At 40.8% G+C, this 16,753-nt stretch overlaps 1 protein-coding gene and 1 long non-coding RNA gene across 13 annotated transcripts in view; one reads left to right on the top strand and one right to left on the bottom strand.

The window, feature by feature from the left end:
• The window catches only part of KALRN (kalirin RhoGEF kinase), a 534,671-nt gene that overhangs the window by 294,507 nt on the left and 223,411 nt on the right, over positions 1–16,753 (top strand). For all 12 annotated transcript variants that reach the window (XR_012044472.1, XR_012044473.1, XM_072875252.1 and 9 more), the window contains one exon: positions 14,204–14,395. Coding sequence is in view for 10 of the 12 variants with exons in the window: in XM_072875252.1 (XP_072731353.1) it covers positions 14,204–14,395 (192 nt within the window). In the remaining 2 variants the exon portion in view is untranslated. The remainder of the gene's footprint in view (positions 1–14,203; positions 14,396–16,753) is intronic.
• LOC140657284 (uncharacterized) lies at positions 9,895–13,690 on the bottom strand. The gene is made up of 3 exons (XR_012044275.1): positions 13,577–13,690; positions 13,397–13,465; positions 9,895–10,026 (listed from the first exon to the last, which is right to left on the bottom strand). It is a non-coding gene; the product is annotated as an uncharacterized lncRNA (long non-coding RNA).

The raw sequence follows: 16,753 nt of genomic DNA, 5'->3' as shown, positions 1-16,753 counted from the left end.
GTTGAATCCTTTTTAAAATCAGGGGTAGGTGTTTGTTCCCACCACAAAAGTGGCTCAAACAAATACTGCCCAGCCAGGAATGCATTCACACCATTCCTCCTTTGTAAAAAGTAACCATTGCTGACTCGTTTCATGGGGTGACAAGCTGTCCCTCCCAGCGCCAGGCCCTTTCCCAAAGGATTCATAGTTTATCTGTGCCAAAGTACAGTTCCTCCGTGCACACCAAGTGATGGGCTCTGTTCCTGCTCCACTCCTCTGTCATGCACTGAAAACCAAATGGGAGAGAAGCAGCCCCACAGCACAGCCAGGGCTGTGCAGCCATGCTGAAGTATCAGTCAACACACCAGAGTGCGTGCTCCCCCTTGGGAATGGTAATTGGGTCAGTAGGTCATTTAACCTTTGTAAACTTAGTTTTCTTGTAGTCGCATGCAAATGTGGGACAGAAAAAAAGATACTTCAGAGCAGAGAGCAGAGTCTGATTTGTGTGCTAGGATAGGAACACAAAATAAGGAGACTATTTTGGGATGAGAATGGTGAGGGGAGTGTGAATTGCTGCTCGGACCTGCTGGGCATGCCTCCAGCGGGGGTGCAGGTGCCCAGATCCTACTGCTTGAGGCTTGGCACAAAAGTGGGACTCCAGGATAGCAGGCAGAGAGAGATCAAAAGAGCTCAAAGAGAATTTCTCTGATCTTTGTTTTTGTCTCATATTATGTCCAGTCTTATCCTTTGGGGGCCTGATTTGAGATTTTTGGAGGAATGGGGATTGGATAGGGAGAGGGAAGGATTTGGCAACATTAAATAAAGAATACACTAGAAAGCTCTCAGGATATTTTATAGTAAAAAATTTGGCAAATGTTGACTGTAGAGGCAGTATCTCATATGCCTGCAATATTCTTGGAGATCTACTACATGCCAAAAATCAATACATTTTATAGCATAAGATTTCTGGTGGGAATACTGTTCTGTACCAGATCTCTCACTGTAAGTCATTATTGAGATATATTTATCTCAGATCATGTGTGGCCACCTAATAAGAGCCAGAAATAAAAAAAAAAGTTATCTTTCTAAATCTTTGTTGTAATTATGGATAACCTCAATTGTATTTCACACAGTAGAACACAGTTTTAAAATGCCCCCCATATGAATGTTTTCTGAGCAACATGAAAAATGTTAGTTCCTGTCTGGAACTTTTCTGAAGTATATGAATAAGTCTGGTGTAAAATAAATAAATAAATAAAATGGCTTATTACTTCCAGGGTAGTGAAAACCCCTTTTATTTTTCCTCATTATAAGTATGCAGTACATCTCACTAGCTGTTACAGAAGATTTTAATCTTTTTAAATTTTAGGGAAGACTAAGCCCTTAGTCCACTTTGCTTTGGTGGCACCTCTGAAGAACTAATTTGGTGGGTAAGCTGTACGGACAGTTTACATGTCAGGGAAATAACAGTGGTGAAAAAATGGTTTATAAATCTAATTGGATACAGAGAATGGTTTCTACTCATTTGAAACAAATTCCAGTGTGTAAACCATGACGGAGAGCTGAATTAATGTTGACAGTGAAGAGATTCTGAATCCAAAGGGACCATCTTGCTGACCTGCTCCTAAGGACGCTGAGCTGGAACAAGGAGATGAAGTAAGAAGTTACTTCAACTTTAATTGAAGCTGGGGAGGCTGTTTTGTTCTTGTAGATAGCAGAGGGGTATTCACCATCAAATTATCTGAGGTCCAGAGAGCAGGGGGATGGGGATGGAGGTTATCTGAGTGGTGGGCAGGTGGAGTGTTACCATTCCTGTTCACAGGGTATGTTGAGAAACATCCTTCTGCCTAATGGAAATATCCAAATTGTCAACAAAACAGAGGTGTTGGTGTTTTATTCTCATCACGTTTTGTCTCCAGCAGGCATTGTACTGAAGTGTGAGGTTTACTCTGGATGGAAAGACCAATTTTTAAGTGAGTCTTTGCTACAAGTTAAACTTTCCTGGGCAAATAGAAGGGATCCAGGAGAACACCAAGGGACTCCATGTTTCCCTCTGAGTCTAGAGGGAATAGAGACAGTGCTAGCACATGGCACTAACTCAGCTGCACTGCAAGACATGATGCCCATTTCCTGCACCACTCCCCCCTGGGTTGGTGCATGGGAGCTGATGCAATGCAGTGTGTCAGGGAGGTAATCTGTGTTTCAAAGGAGCAGCAGCAAAAATTTTATTAAATCTCTGTATCCTTCCTGAGGTAGCAGCAGTGCACTGACCCTCCTAAAAGGCTGTGGCATATCTTCCTCCGTATTTTTTCTGTCAAACATCCGTTTCCTTGTCAGAGGTGGCCTTTAACTTACGGCAAAATAGAGTTCACTGCAATTCTTGAGGTCCTATGATGCATTCGTGGTAGACTTTCCTTTTTGCAGCAGCCTATGTTGCATTAATATTTTTGTCACATATCACCAGACAGAAAGAAAGTATGACTGTTATGTGATGTATATGCAGTACTGTGTTGTGCTCCAGACTGCCTAGATTCTATATTTGGCTATACAGGAATTCTTAAGCTGAAAGCTTTGGAGAATTCGGGACAAAGTTTTGCTGAATTTTCTTCTGTTAAACATTATCTCATTCTATAAACAGTCCCATGTCGCTCAAAATGTGCTTCAGGAAAGATGTTGTAACCTGTCTCTACATTAATGGAAATAAAGGCACAGCTGAGTCAGGGTAGTGGATGTGGGGAAGATGAGGAGAGGAAATGCTTTGCTGTCTTATTTAAAGCAGATTTCATAAAACCCTAGACACTAGAAACAAAGCCAGGCAGTTTACAGAATTCCCATCCTTGTAGGTTTATTTTTGCCTCTGTTTTCAAGGCAGCAGTGTTGCCAGTTGTATTTGGTACTGACTTTTCCCACTGCTGCTGACAGTCCACAAGCCTTTTAATACTGTCGTTGCTGTGTCTTTGAAATCTCCAAACTGTGAGCATGATGTTAAACCCAGAATGCCTGAAGTTATTTCAGTTCAGGAGGCTGGTAGGACTTGATATAGCTGTCATGATTGTACTCATGTCTGCAGGGCTCAGAAAAGATGCGAGCTGAGCCTTTGGGACAGAAGACAGTACTGTGCCCTCCTAAATTGCTGCTCACCTCTGAGCTGCCACGTTTCTTTGTTTCTCCGTTTCTCCACTCACCTTCCCTTTTCCCCCGTCATAAAGAAGTTGTGGGGCTTTGCCATGAACTATCTGGGCTTGTTGATGATATTTATAATTTGAGAAGCTTTCAAAATGCTGCATTTCACTCCTGACAGTTTGCCACCTTGTGCTTCCTTGTCATCTCTGCAAAAAAACAAAATGCTTTCCTCACCTTTGCTGAGTTTCAAAGGCTCAGTTACCTTATAGTCACTTGAGCAGCTCTCATTCATACACTCTGCTAATCACCCAATTATCAAGTCATTGTGCAGTGATAATACTGTTTTACTGGTACACTCACTGTGCTGCATAACACTAACCAATATCAGATGATACTATTTTTTGGCCTTAAAACCAGTTTGGTTTCATGTCTGGTACCAAGACTACTGTATAATGGCATCTCAGTTGGTTACGTTGTCTTCATTGTTCTGCTGTCCTTGCTGTTGCTCACTTCCACATTCCTGTTACTGTGCGAGGATGTTCTCAAAGAGAAGGGATCAAGCTCTTTTTATGGACATTACCAAGGATCAAATGCTAGGATAAAACTTGGCCAATAATCATCAATTTCAGACATCTTTCCTAATTCTTGTACATTCTTGTAGAGTCCATAAAATATTGAAAATATTTAACAGCAACGGGAGTATTTCATCATCTCATTTTAATATGCTGTTTAGGTATGCTTCTCCCAGAAGAGCAGTAGGGTGACAGAAAAAAAAAATATATTCCAAAGAGTATTAATTGATCTTTACCTGTATAATCCTGTCATCATATTTCCTACTCCTTCCCCTATAAGCACAAAATAAGCCTCCATATTAAGTAGATACTCTTTCTATTTAGGGTGCCTTAAGGTGCCAAAGTGAGGTATAACTGCTGGCTTTGAAGGGTTGTGAGACTACTTCAGTTAAAACTGTCAAGTTTTTTCAATGCAGTCTCCAAAAATTGTTTCCTCTGATAGTTCTTTAGTTTGTAAACGGAGTTGTTTGTGTGTTAGACTGAGTAGATGAGCCTTCCTGGTTCAGCACTGTTGTCTCAGCTGGCAACCTCTCTTGCCTCAGGAAAGATGCTGAAGATGGCTTTGTAGGATTAAAACTTCATTCTTGTGCCAAAGGGGTGTTCTTCCAGCTCCTCTGTGGAGTTTTGTACATCAAAACTTCTTAAATCCCGTCTCATCCCAATCATACATCTAAAGTGTAAAGGTGCATGTATTTCTGGTAGTTTAAACTGCACTTTTTTCAAGGATGTGTATCAGTCCAGTGTAATCCTGCAGTGATATGCCCTCCTTACAACATGAAGAGTGCAGATTGCTTCCCTGGAAAGAGTAGGACTATTTACTTGTCTCATATAGAGCAAGTGCTTAGTGGTTTAATAGAGGAGATTGCACATATCCAGTCATTGAAATAAAAAAGGGAGGAAAGAGGAAGTTTGCCAGGCTCCAGGTGAAGCCTTTCGTGGGTGTAGTCTTTCTACCTACAAAAAGAATGAAATCCCTTGTCTTCCCCCTTGCAACAAAAATTAAAATTAATCTTGCAACATTTAAAAAAAAAAATCTAAGCAGAGGTTTGAAAAGTCTAGATCTTTGCCAAACATGCTTTTGAGCATTCTGATTTAGAAGAAGAAAATAGCTTTGGAGGCATTCAAAGTAAAGTCCTTGCATAGATGGTACTTTTCAGTAGTGATCAAAAAATTCAGTGATGGTTAAGCTGACCACACTGAGCTAAGAAGTTAGCTTGTTATTTTTGTGTATGTGGTATGTGCACACACATTGCATCTATGTGTCTTTGCATACCTTTTAGTATTGGATATGTTGTGTGATATTAGATGGCATTTAAAACATTATTTCACTCTATATTTCACTGGCATTTTATTGAGTAATGTTTGTGATCACATTGGAGTTAATTAGCGTGATTGTGGTAGTAAGAGTATTCTCTACCTGATGTATGACTGCACTCCTGACTGAGATGAACAGTTGATGTGATATACTATAGGCAACATTTTTTTTAATCTAAAGTAAGCACTTAATATGAAATAGCACAAAGGAGAATTCTTTTAGCTAATGTTTTTCCAGCTGTTAATTCTAATCTTGCTTATTTATTAGTTTGAAGGTCTAAGGTAGCTTTTAAGCAATTTATCTGGGGTTTCAGCATTTGATGTAATGTGCAAGTGTCATTCTTTTAAATTCAAATAATAAATTCATCTCAATTTGTATGTGAACCCTGAGGGAAAATCATAAATAAAAGATAACGATACATGGAAAAATATCTGGTTCTTGGCAATGCTTAGTGAGGATGCTGTGTGGTATCCACCTCATCATTCCTGGGAACTGTTTATTTCTCACTCGTGCTGAAAAATCCCTTATGGTTAGATAATCGACTGAAATTGTGGAATTACTGGAGTTGTAAAGTAGTAATTAGTACCAGCATGGTATTCTATCTGGCCTCTTAGCCATCTGAAATGCGAGCAAACTTCACACTCCCCAAATCTGTGGATGTTCCTGAACTGAGCTAAGCTTCAAATGTCAGTGAGGAAAGAAGTAACAATGGATCAGTAAATACAGATGCTCAGCCAGAAAATGTCTGAAGAAAAATAATTTAAAACATTGTGAATGAGCCATAGTCGCATAATGGGAGATGAGAGGTGTAAGGACCTTTCAACCCCATGTACCAGCTGCAAAGATAACTTTTCCAGGAGCTAGGAGAGAGCTTTTCTATGCATTGCTGGTGTGCTGAAGCATAGGTGACATTCCAGGCACTCTGGTTCCTAGACTGCGTTCACAAATAGATGCAGTTCTGAGAATAGTAGTAATTTCATTGAAATTGTCAAGTGACTGATACTTGGACAAACACTCACGTATGCTTGCACTCACAAACCTACCTGAGACACTCATTTGTTAAACTACTTAAACAGAGCCAATTCACTCATTTAAAGGTAGGCATGTTCTTACGTGTCCATCAAAAGATGAATATAACAGGCTGTAGTATCTGAAGAGCTCATACTTCAAGGATATAATATCTTTATCAATGATCTGGATGAGGGGATCGAGTGCACCCTGAGTAAGTTTGCAGATGACACCAAATTGGGCAGGAGTGTTGATCTGCTTGAGAGTAGGAAGGCTCTACAGAGGGATTTGGACAGGCTGGATCAATGGGCCGAGGCCAATTGTATGAGGTTCAACAAGGCCAAGTGCCAGGTCCTGCATTTGGGTCACAACAACCCCATGCAACACTACAGGCTTGGGGAAGAGTGGCTGGAAAGCTGCCCAGCAGAGAAGGACCTGGGGGTGTTGGTTGACAGCCGGCTGAATATGAGCCAGCAGTGTGCCCAGGTGGCCAAGAAAGCCAATAGCATCCTGGCTTGTATCAGCAATAGTGTGGCCAGCAGGACTAGGGAAGTGATTGTCCCCCTGTACTCAGCACTGGTGAGGCCGCACCTCGAATACTGTGTTCAGTTTTGGGTCCCTCACTACAAGAAAGACATTGGAGTGTGTCCAGAGAAGGGCAACGAAGCTGGGGAAGGGTCTGGAGCATAAGTCTGATGAGGAGTGGCTGAGGGAACTGGGGTTGTTTAGCCTGGAGAAGTGGAGGCTGAGGGGAGACCTTATCGTTCTCTACAACTACCTGAAAGGAGGTTGTAGCGAAGTGGGGCTTGGTCTCTTCTCCCAGGTAACAAGTGATAGGACAAGAGGAAATGGCCTCAAGTTGCACCACGGGAGGTTTAGACTGGATATTAGGAAATTTTGCTTCACTGAAAGGGTTATCAAGCATTGGAAGGGGCTGCCCAGGGAAGTGGTTGAGTCGCCATCCCTGGAGGTATTTAAAAGACGTTTGGATGAGGTGCTTAGGGACATGGTGTAGTGGTGGACTTGATAGTGTTAGGTTAACGGTTGGACTCGATGATCTTAAAGGTCTTTTCCAACCTAAACGATTCTATGATAGTACAAGGAGAACGGGGCAAAATTATGACAAGAAAAATTTAAGATGAATTGCCATATCTAAGGGAAGAACAGTCTGCAAAAGAAGGTGGTAGAAACTTCATTAACCTGGGTGTTTTTTAAAAATGTCTGAAGAAGTTTCCGTTCTAGTGTACAGTAGAGAACAATCCTGTACTGATAGCGCAAGTGGCTGCATGGCCTCAGAGATATGTTCTGCCTTTAACTTCTGTAACTGTAATTCCTGGTAAGTCTGTTTTAAATTAGAGCAATAGAGCACAAGTAAGAATACAGGTCTTGATTTGATTATGTGAAATTCAAACTGAATAAAATCACATCTTACATTAGATCATCATATGCACTTAGCCTTTGCCCTTCTTAAGGGAGGAGGAATTTTGAAAAAGATGGATGCTTCCTTAAACCCCAGATTTATTTATCAAAGAAACGCTTCATTGTGGTCACTTATTTTAGCTTGAGAATATCAAATTACTAAAGATATAATTCTCCACAATAGCCTGACTGTGAGATCACTTAACCTAAACAAAAAACTGGAGCTAATTTTAACAAAATGGCTTGAGCAAAGAATCTGATAGCTCAGTTACTGCTTCATAATTAAGGATTACAATAGTTTATAAGGATTGAGAAGAAGTGCAGAATCAGCGCCATAATTATCATTTTGTGAATGTGAATCGTGCTGTAGTTTCTGCAGGGAGGAGTGCTACCCACAGAACAGGGGTACGAGGCCTCCAGAGTTCTATTTTTAGCCCTTTGCCATTTTTTGTCTCCTCCTGTGATCTTGAGTAAATGGCTACGAGGCTGACCCAGTTCTCACTGAAGTCAGTAAGATCCTTTTTACTGTTTTCAGTGAGAGATGGATCTGGCTTTGAACTTTGTCTCGACATCCCATCTTCACAGCAGGAGTAATAATACTGCGATTTCATCTTTAGTGTTGAAGAGTCGAGTCACGACTCTAAAGAACATAAAGGAGATATCACATCAGAGAAAGCCTAATAAGTCTCCGAAGCTTCAGCCTGCAGGCATCAGATGGCATTCACATCACTAGTCTTTAGTCAAGAAGATCAGATCTAAGCTAGTCATCTAAGTTCTCTCTCTAGTCAGTACTTACTGGCCTCTAGAGATGCCATCTCTTCCGTGCCTTTTACATGGTAAAACCTAGGTGACAAAGCCCTCTGTATTGATATGAGGAACCTTTGCGCCTTGAACTGCCTTTCACATCCCCAGAACTTGATTAACACAGAGTAAGGCAAACCAGTGCTGCCTCGTTCCCCTTCAGCTTATCTAAACATCTACTTAGAAACTGCAGTGTCTGGGTTATGTTGGTTTGTGTTCAATGCAATAGTGTATCTGATCACTTGCCCCATTCCCCTACCTTGTGTTTCTCCTGATGTATACAACTAAACATCTTTATCTGGCTGACGGGCATGGTTCACAACACATTGGAAATCTTGGAGACAGTTAACATTGAAACCTCTTAAATATAATGAACAGCTGTAAAATACTGTGCAAGAGGAGAGTGTTCTGGAAAAAAATTGTCCAGATTTGGGCCACGAACTCTGCCCTGGACTACCATTAGACACAGCTATTTTCAATGTAATCTGCCTAGAAACATGCAGCAATAAACTGCTTACAAGTGTAGTTGCTAGGAGTAGAGGGAAAACTACATGGAACCATTTTCTGAAAATGCACTTGAGTTGAAACCAAAATGCTGCGCTACATTGATTGATTCCTTAAAAATGCAGGGAGGGGTCAGTGAAAAGCCCAAATACATACGATTGATATGGGGTTTTTTATTGTTTATTTTATACTATTTTATTTTATTTTATTTTATTTTATTTTATTTTATTTTATTTTAAAAAGGACATTAAGATACTTGAATGCATCCAGAGGGGGGCAACGAAGCTGGTAAAAGCGCTGGAAGGAGTGTCCTATGAAGAGCAGCTGAGGACACTAGGTTTGTCTAGTTTGGAGAAAAGGAGGCTGAGGGGCGACCTCATTGCTCTCCACAGCTTCCTGAGGAGGGGAAGTGGAGAGGGAGGTGCTGATCTCTTCTCCCTGGTGTTGAGTAACAGGACGCATGGGAATGGTTCAAGCTGCGCCAGAGGAGGTTTAGACTGGACGTTAGGAAGCATTTCTTTACCGAGAGGGTGATCAAACCCTGGAACAGGCTTCCTAGAAAGGTGGTCGATGCCCCAAGCCTGTCAGTGCTTAAGAGGCATTTGGACAATGCCCTTAACAACATGCTTTAACTTTTGGTCAGCCCTGAATTGGTCAGGCAGTGGGACTAGGTGATCGTTGTAGGTCCCTTCCGACTGAACTATTCTATTCCATTTCATTCTAATTTGTTTCTGAGTGACTAAGATATTAGACTCCTTTAGCTTGCAATACATATAATAAATAAGAAACGCAAAATGTTTCTGTTCTGCTTCCTCTAACCTTATATTGGTCCAAGAATTAACTGATGCATTATTCAGTATTTTTTCATTTAATTATTTATTTATTTTTAATTAGGGAAAACATGCCAAATACTTTCAAACCAGAATTGAGGCCCTTTGGTTGGTTTGTACTGAGCACTGCAATGCTATTTTTTGTGTAGCAGATGAGGCCAAGCACAAACTGCATGCAGCCCATGCTCTCTGATGTTGAGAATCAGTGCAACTACTACTCTGGGTTAAAAAGATTTGGAGAGAACAGTTGACAAAACACTTCTCTGGCACAAAGATTATGGACAAAGTAATGTTCGTTTCAACTTTTAAGGAAATCTCTTAGGCAGTTTGCTGAAAGAGATGTGTTTGGATAGTGCATTTCCAATGCAGCGATGGCTTCATACACGTTAACCTGGAGACACGGTGGAATCTCAGCTGAGATCTGCTACCTGGGTCAGAGATGGAAATGGATCCTGACATTTTGGCGCTTGTTGGTCTGAAATGCAAAGGAAGGCATGATAAGTGTAACAGGCAAATTTCACATCAGCTTTTTCATAAACCATTTTTTTCAACTTGCTACAGAATATAAAACTGTTAACAATTAATGAACCAAAGTTATGGGAATCCTGTTAGTAATTATTGCCATGGGAGAAGACAACAATCACCTCCGATTCAGAATTGTGGTAGGGATTGTTGTATAGGTTTTGTTAGTCTATTTCTTTTCCATAATTGTGTTTCTTTTTTGTTATTTGCAAGAAGCAGAAGAGATATGAAAGCCTCCTGGTTCTGTCTAAAATGAATTCCAAAAGCATATATTACAGCCATTTCCATTCTAAAACCTGAAGGGTGCAGTTTCATTTTCTTGTGATTGCAGAGTTCATGATTGAAATAGGTAATTATGCAAAGATTACTATAGAAAGATTATTAAGAGAGTTGAGATGGAAGTTGGTTTTGTGCTTGAAGTGGTGCAGAAGTATGTAATGCCAGTTAGCAGATGACTGAGAATTTCAAGGGTTTACACATGACAGTTCTCTCAGGGATTAATGCAACGTTAGGAAGAAATACCACACACCCCGAAAGATTCAGAGAGCATATAATTTTATAACTCATAGATTATTTTTCTGTGGAACTTGTGCTATTATTGTTTGACAGGAACTAATTTCCACAGATGTAGACGAGAGATTCTTCATGGGATCTTCCCTCTGGAGGGATTAGCCATTTTTGGTGTCACCTTCCTCAGGATGCCACAGAAAACCTTCCATGGGTCTGCAGTTTGCAGAAGAGGGGACAGCCATGGTTGTCCTTCTCGTAGCAAAAATTTCCTTCTGCGGTTGCATTAGCTCTTACCTTCTTCCAAAGTTTTGAATCTTGATGCTAGTTTGGAGATGTACCTAGATCCTTCCAGATCTCAGAAGGGCTGGGAATCTGAGGTAACCTCTTCTGGCTGGGGGTAGCAGGACAAGGAGGCATTATATGCTTTTCTTCATCACAAGCCTTAATTCGCTCTTGAATTCCCACCCTGCCTGATCCAGGGTTATGTCACACCAAAAAAGTACAAAGTGCTTCAAACAAATGAAATAAGGGTCTGTACTCTGAAGAGCTTACTAACGAGAGCGAGCTCAGGATGGAAATGTACAAAGCAGGCAAGCAGTGCAGCATTATAGTATCAACCAGGATGAAGCTCTCAGGTTCAACATAGCCTTAGTTCAGCACTTGTAGAGAAATAGATGTACATGAAAATATTTGATATGCGTAACAACTTCTGATATGATTTATGTGCACTGGAAGCAAATGAACAGAACAAAAGTAGAGCAGGCCCTCACCAAATAACTAACCTCTAGCTTATTTGGCCTGTGCTGTGTTTATATCTCATCTGACAGTAGATGACAATCCTTTCATGAATACGTCAAACTCTGAAGTTCAAGGCGAGTGTGGTTAACTCCCAAATGTGGTTGTTTATCTGAAATATATCTAAACCTCTTAAATCTGCAACAGTGAGCTGGAAATCTCTCAGCACCAGGCCTTCCTTCTAGGATGACAGGGATAAAACCATTAGTGTTTTTTCTATCATAAACTGCACCTGTTTTTAAAATCCAGACACTTAGCTGGGAACTCAGTGGACAAAGAAAAAGAGGTGAACAAAAATTTCACCGTACTTAAAACGTGCTGTGCTCAGATTTCTTGTGCATGACACATTTAAGCAAACGTTTCTAAAATTAGATATGACTGCTTCAGGGAAGCATCGCTGTATGCTGACAATGCCTGGCACAGTCCAGGGGAAACACTGCATGTGACTCCTTCCACATCCAGCCAGCTTCCTTGCAGAAAATCCCCTTTGCCTTTGGAGAACCTTGTGCAATACAAAAGGACTGCTGCAGGACCACTACATCCTTTACTGTCTGTGCAGTGTGGCCAGAGCCTCTGTTGAGGCCAATCTGCACTCTTTTTTTCCCCAAAGTCTGGGGCTCAGCCTACACCTTCTTCACCGTGCACTGTATTTATATCTGATCATCGTATTGGTGAACTCACCTCATCTAGATGTAATTGGGTACATCACATGTTGGAGTCAGTAAACTTGTAATGGTCTTCAGCAGAGATGAACGAAAGTATGTTAGGGATAAATGCAGCAAAGCTGTATTCATACTGTATTTCAGCAAAAGTGTGTCTCAAATCTGTGCCATAAGCAGAGAGTGAATGTGCTTAAAAGTATACTAAACATTAGAAATAAAAGCAGGAGACAGCCTTCTCCCCAGGGAGCTGGACTGGTGTTTGAGCTGTTGCAGTGGTAATGTGTGAAAAACCCTAGAGTGGAGTAGACTTTGAAAAATAGTGCTAGCTTTGGCATTTGCTCCAAATACTATTGGAAGAGGATCATTCAGAAAGGATGCTGTTAAGTGAAACTGGACCCTAATTCAGATCTTATTAAATGGAACATTTTTTACAAATTCTCAGCTAAAGAGGTTTCCAAAAAATGATTATTAAAACAACATTTTGCCACTGTTAACAACCTAACCATTATAGCAGTGGCCTGAAAGTGATGCAATAAAAATTTACTATTGGTAACAAAACTGTCTAGAATATGTTCTTCACAGTCCAAAAGGCAAAATGCAAATACTGTATATTTATAGTTAGCCCTCAGAAACTGGGAAAATGAAGAGTGAATGAGCTGTTTTCTCTCTGCTTTTTATAACTGGAAATATTTTCCCTCATTAAACACTTGGAGGCCAGTGTTCCATCTTTGTATTGAATATTTTCTCCAGCAACAAGTATCAACTGCAGCAGGATATTACCTAAGTAAGAACAACATGACTTGATTCATGTCTTTTATGTTTGACAGTGTTCTTTTAATGCTCAGAAGTACATGTGTGTCCACAGTGTTCAAAGGTAATTTGTGTATATGTATAAAGTTAATGCATTTTTAAACTGAGGAGGATTCTCAGTAGGATTTTGAAAAGGAAAGAGCTACAATTCTGCTTCTATTGATGGGGAGGTTAAAATTCCCTGTGGGAGCAGTCTTAGGCCAATGCCAAGCATTTCTGAAGATCTCACCCGGTACTGGAAACACCCTTAAGTTGATATCTTTGTCTGTCCTTATTTTTGTTAAGTGTTAAACACCGCAGAGTTACTGGCCTCAACTTGAGTGAAGAAAGCTTTTCTATGACAGCAAGGGCTGGCTACATTTAGTTAGCTAAACATAGCTGACTAAACCATAGCTCCATGGCTATGGAGAAGATGACTGCACTCCCTTTCCACTTCTGCTGTTATTTATGAGACTTTCTGGTGTATTAGTTCAGTGGTGTTTTCCAGAAATGTGAAAGAGGGAGAGAATGGATGGACAGTTAGTTTGAAAGTTTGATGGAATTCACCTTTGATCCTCCACAGTCTGGCCATGTCTTGGGTACATCGCTTAGCTTCTGTGTTCTTCGGTTCCCTCTCTGTAAAGTAGGGGTAATACATCTCATATCGCAAACGCTGTGCCTATGGGGTAAATCTATTCAGGATGGTGAAGTGTTCAAATTCTTATGTAATGGAGGGCAGGTACGTACCTCGGACAGACTGGTAATGATACTCCTCCAAAGCCATCTGAGCATTACATAGTGGCTGCTGCAAGCTAATCGAATGATGCAGAACAGCAGATGAGAGAAAAAAACGTAGAAGGAACTTGAAGACACAGTCTTCTCAAGTTATCTTGCAAAAGCCAGTGAAAGGTAAATGTTTCTTGAGGCTGAGACATCTCTGGCTAGCATGATTACATGCTGTAATGTGATAGCCATTGGGAGGCCTTTGCAATGAGCTTGTAGCCAAGTGTCACGTGAGGCACCATAGGCTTCTGAGGTGGTTAGTCCCACTTGCTCCATTACATTATCTTTGAGAAATTCCAGTGGACTTGGAAATAAACAAGTGCACAGTCCTGTTGCCGTGACTGGCAGGATTGGGCTGGTGTGGTGTGTTTCAAATAAGAAATTATTTCATGTGTATTCAGGGATTAGTCTATGTGGCTTTATACATTCTTCTTTCACAGATGGCAGTGCCAGTAGGAATTATTACTATTGTTTTAAAACTCTGGTAATCACTTGCTTTCGTGCCTTTGAAAGTATAAACAGCCTGTTTCAGGGGTTTACTTGCCACAGTTGTATTACTCATACTCTGTTTCTTGCTTTGTTTGCTGGTAGAATACGTACACCAATGCAGACAAGCTTTTGGAGGCTGCAGAGCAGTTGGCTCAGACTGGGGAATGTGACCCTGAAGAGATCTATAAAGCAGCTCGGCATCTGGAAGTACGGATTCAGGACTTTGTCCGGAGGGTGGAACAGAGGAAACTTCTCTTGGACATGTCAGTGTCCTTCCATACCCACACCAAAGAGGTAAGATGTGCATGAGGGAATTTTTCTGTGTATTGCAGAGTGCTGCAAGATGCTGACTCTGAAAACTCAGGTGACATAGAAAAGGCATCTTCACCGTGCAGGGCTGATACCCAGTTCATTTGATGCATATGACTAACTGTTGTAAAGAGGACACAAAATGTGAATGAAACATATGAATGATATAGTACACTAAAATGTAGGGGCAGCATATCTAACATATCAAGCAGTGCTTAGTTCACAACTAGAAAATATTGCTATAAAGAAAGAATTGTCTTGTAAGAACATGAGTTGATATTAACGCATTAGATATAGACCTGCTAGCACTGTGATACGGATCCTCAGAGGAATTCCATTTGAATGTAATGTTAATTAATGTAGCCGTTATTATTAAGTGTTACTGGAAATCTTACATTTTTTAATGAGGCAAACTTCAGGTTTCAAAATTACAGTTAAAGAGCAAATAGCCACATACTGATGCAGTGAATCAGTGAGGACCTGAATAAATGCTGTTTAGTGTAATTGAAAAATATCCAGAGATAAGGCTCTCTCGCCAGAGATACAGTGGACAGGACATCAAATGGGAGGCCACTGGGGATGTAATTAAAGCATACTTCACATTTTTCTGCAGACCAAAGGCCATTCAGTGATGAGTGACTTTTAAAGATAGGGTTTCTGCTGAGAGAGATGGAATTAGTCAGAATGGATGTTTTCATGCTCTGCAGCACTTGTTTGCAAAAGCACACTTGATCAGAAAGATGCTCTTAGAAGCTGAAAGCTTTGCCTTTGTTGATTTACATGTTACAAACAAGTTGTGTATAGCAGGCTTCAGCGTGTTGGGGAGCCTCCTTAAATAGAAGGTATATGCACATGTTCATATATATATAAAAAAATATATATGGAAGGTAGTTGAGTTACAGTGTGTCCATTATAGATGTTGATACATGAAGGTTTTCCTTTTACACCCTGCTTCTGCAATATACTAAACTCTGGATACTTTAAGCTTGTGAATAGTACTATTGTTTCCAGAGTAGCTCAAACGCTTGCAGCCATGCTTGTTTGCCGCAGGGAAAACTTAATTGGTTATTTCCTCAGTCAAAATTATTTCATAACAGTTTCCTACTGTGATTAACCTCGCTTCACCTATGCAGGTGGTGACTAGTAACACAAAGATAGGCGTGACTCCAGGAAGTTATAATATGTTTTCTATCATCTAAATTTCTTCTGATGATTACTGGTACTGTGTAGCCTAATTTGGGTTTGGGAACTAGAACTTCCCTGTATGAAGGGTTTTGGATTGCAGTGCACTGTACTCACTTCTACCCTTCTTCAACAAGAAGAGAATTTGCCTGCTCCACTCAGCTGGTTTTAATGAGCCCTGTTTTGGTGTATAGAAATGCAGATGTATAAAAAGGCACATTTTTTTGAAACTATTAAAAAAACCAGTCTTTTGTGACAGCTTCAATTGTGTTTACTAGATAATGAGAGTAAACTCTAAATCTCTGCCTCATTGACACTTACCCGTGGGACAGATTGGTGCTGTGATGCCTTTTTGGAAAGCTCAGTAAGTACTCGCTCTCAGTTTTAGGGAGATCCAGAGTGGACAGACTCCAGGTGCCTCTCTCTCCAGAGGGACAGATGAGGGAGCTGTAGCATAAAACTGGCACATCAGCGAAGTTGGGGTGGACCCGCGTATCCACATTCATCAGAATGAATGATGGCCGTTGGGTTGGGTGCAAAGAGGCTGCTAAAGCTATTGCAGTCTCTAGCAGCGCCCCAATGTCAGAGGATGCACAGTAGCTCTGCAAGAGAAAGGAAGTTTTCACTTCCTTACCCCTGTGTTAATTCACTCCTGCGGGGGCCAAACACTCTGGTTTTCTGCAGGTTCGCTGAATTTCATTGTGTGTCACTACCTGCCTCCTTCAGTGACACATTTCAGCACTGGTGGGAGTCACACAGTCCAATACCTCATTTTTTTGCCAAAAATAATAAGTGAGGAAATCGCTGCGGTTTTAGTATTTGTCTCCCAGCTGTGGGGATCCCCACAGACACAGTGAAGTAACCAAAGACTGCCAGGGGAGCCCTGGTGCAAAGGGCAAAGCATTACAAGAGAGGCTTAGCACATGTTTGGATCTGTATTTGCCTTTTTATGCTATAAATAGATTGACTCAAGTAGAAATGAGTCATTGCTTGGTCTTGCTTGGCCTTTGACATATATTGTAAAATGGTGAGTTAACCAATGTAATTGTCATTCTTCAATATGAATATAAAACAGATAGCTGGATTCCGCAAAAATGAAGAAATACAAATGTCCTTCCTTTGCCACCATGCCTATGATATTATGTCCTTTCTCTGTTTCAT

This window comes from Ciconia boyciana, chromosome 10 (genome assembly GCF_034638445.1).
Source record: "Ciconia boyciana chromosome 10, ASM3463844v1, whole genome shotgun sequence".
NCBI classification, from domain to species: Eukaryota; Metazoa; Chordata; class Aves; order Ciconiiformes; family Ciconiidae; genus Ciconia; species Ciconia boyciana.
Note: the sequence above shows the minus strand (reverse complement) of the source record. Positions and strands in the feature narration are given on the sequence as shown.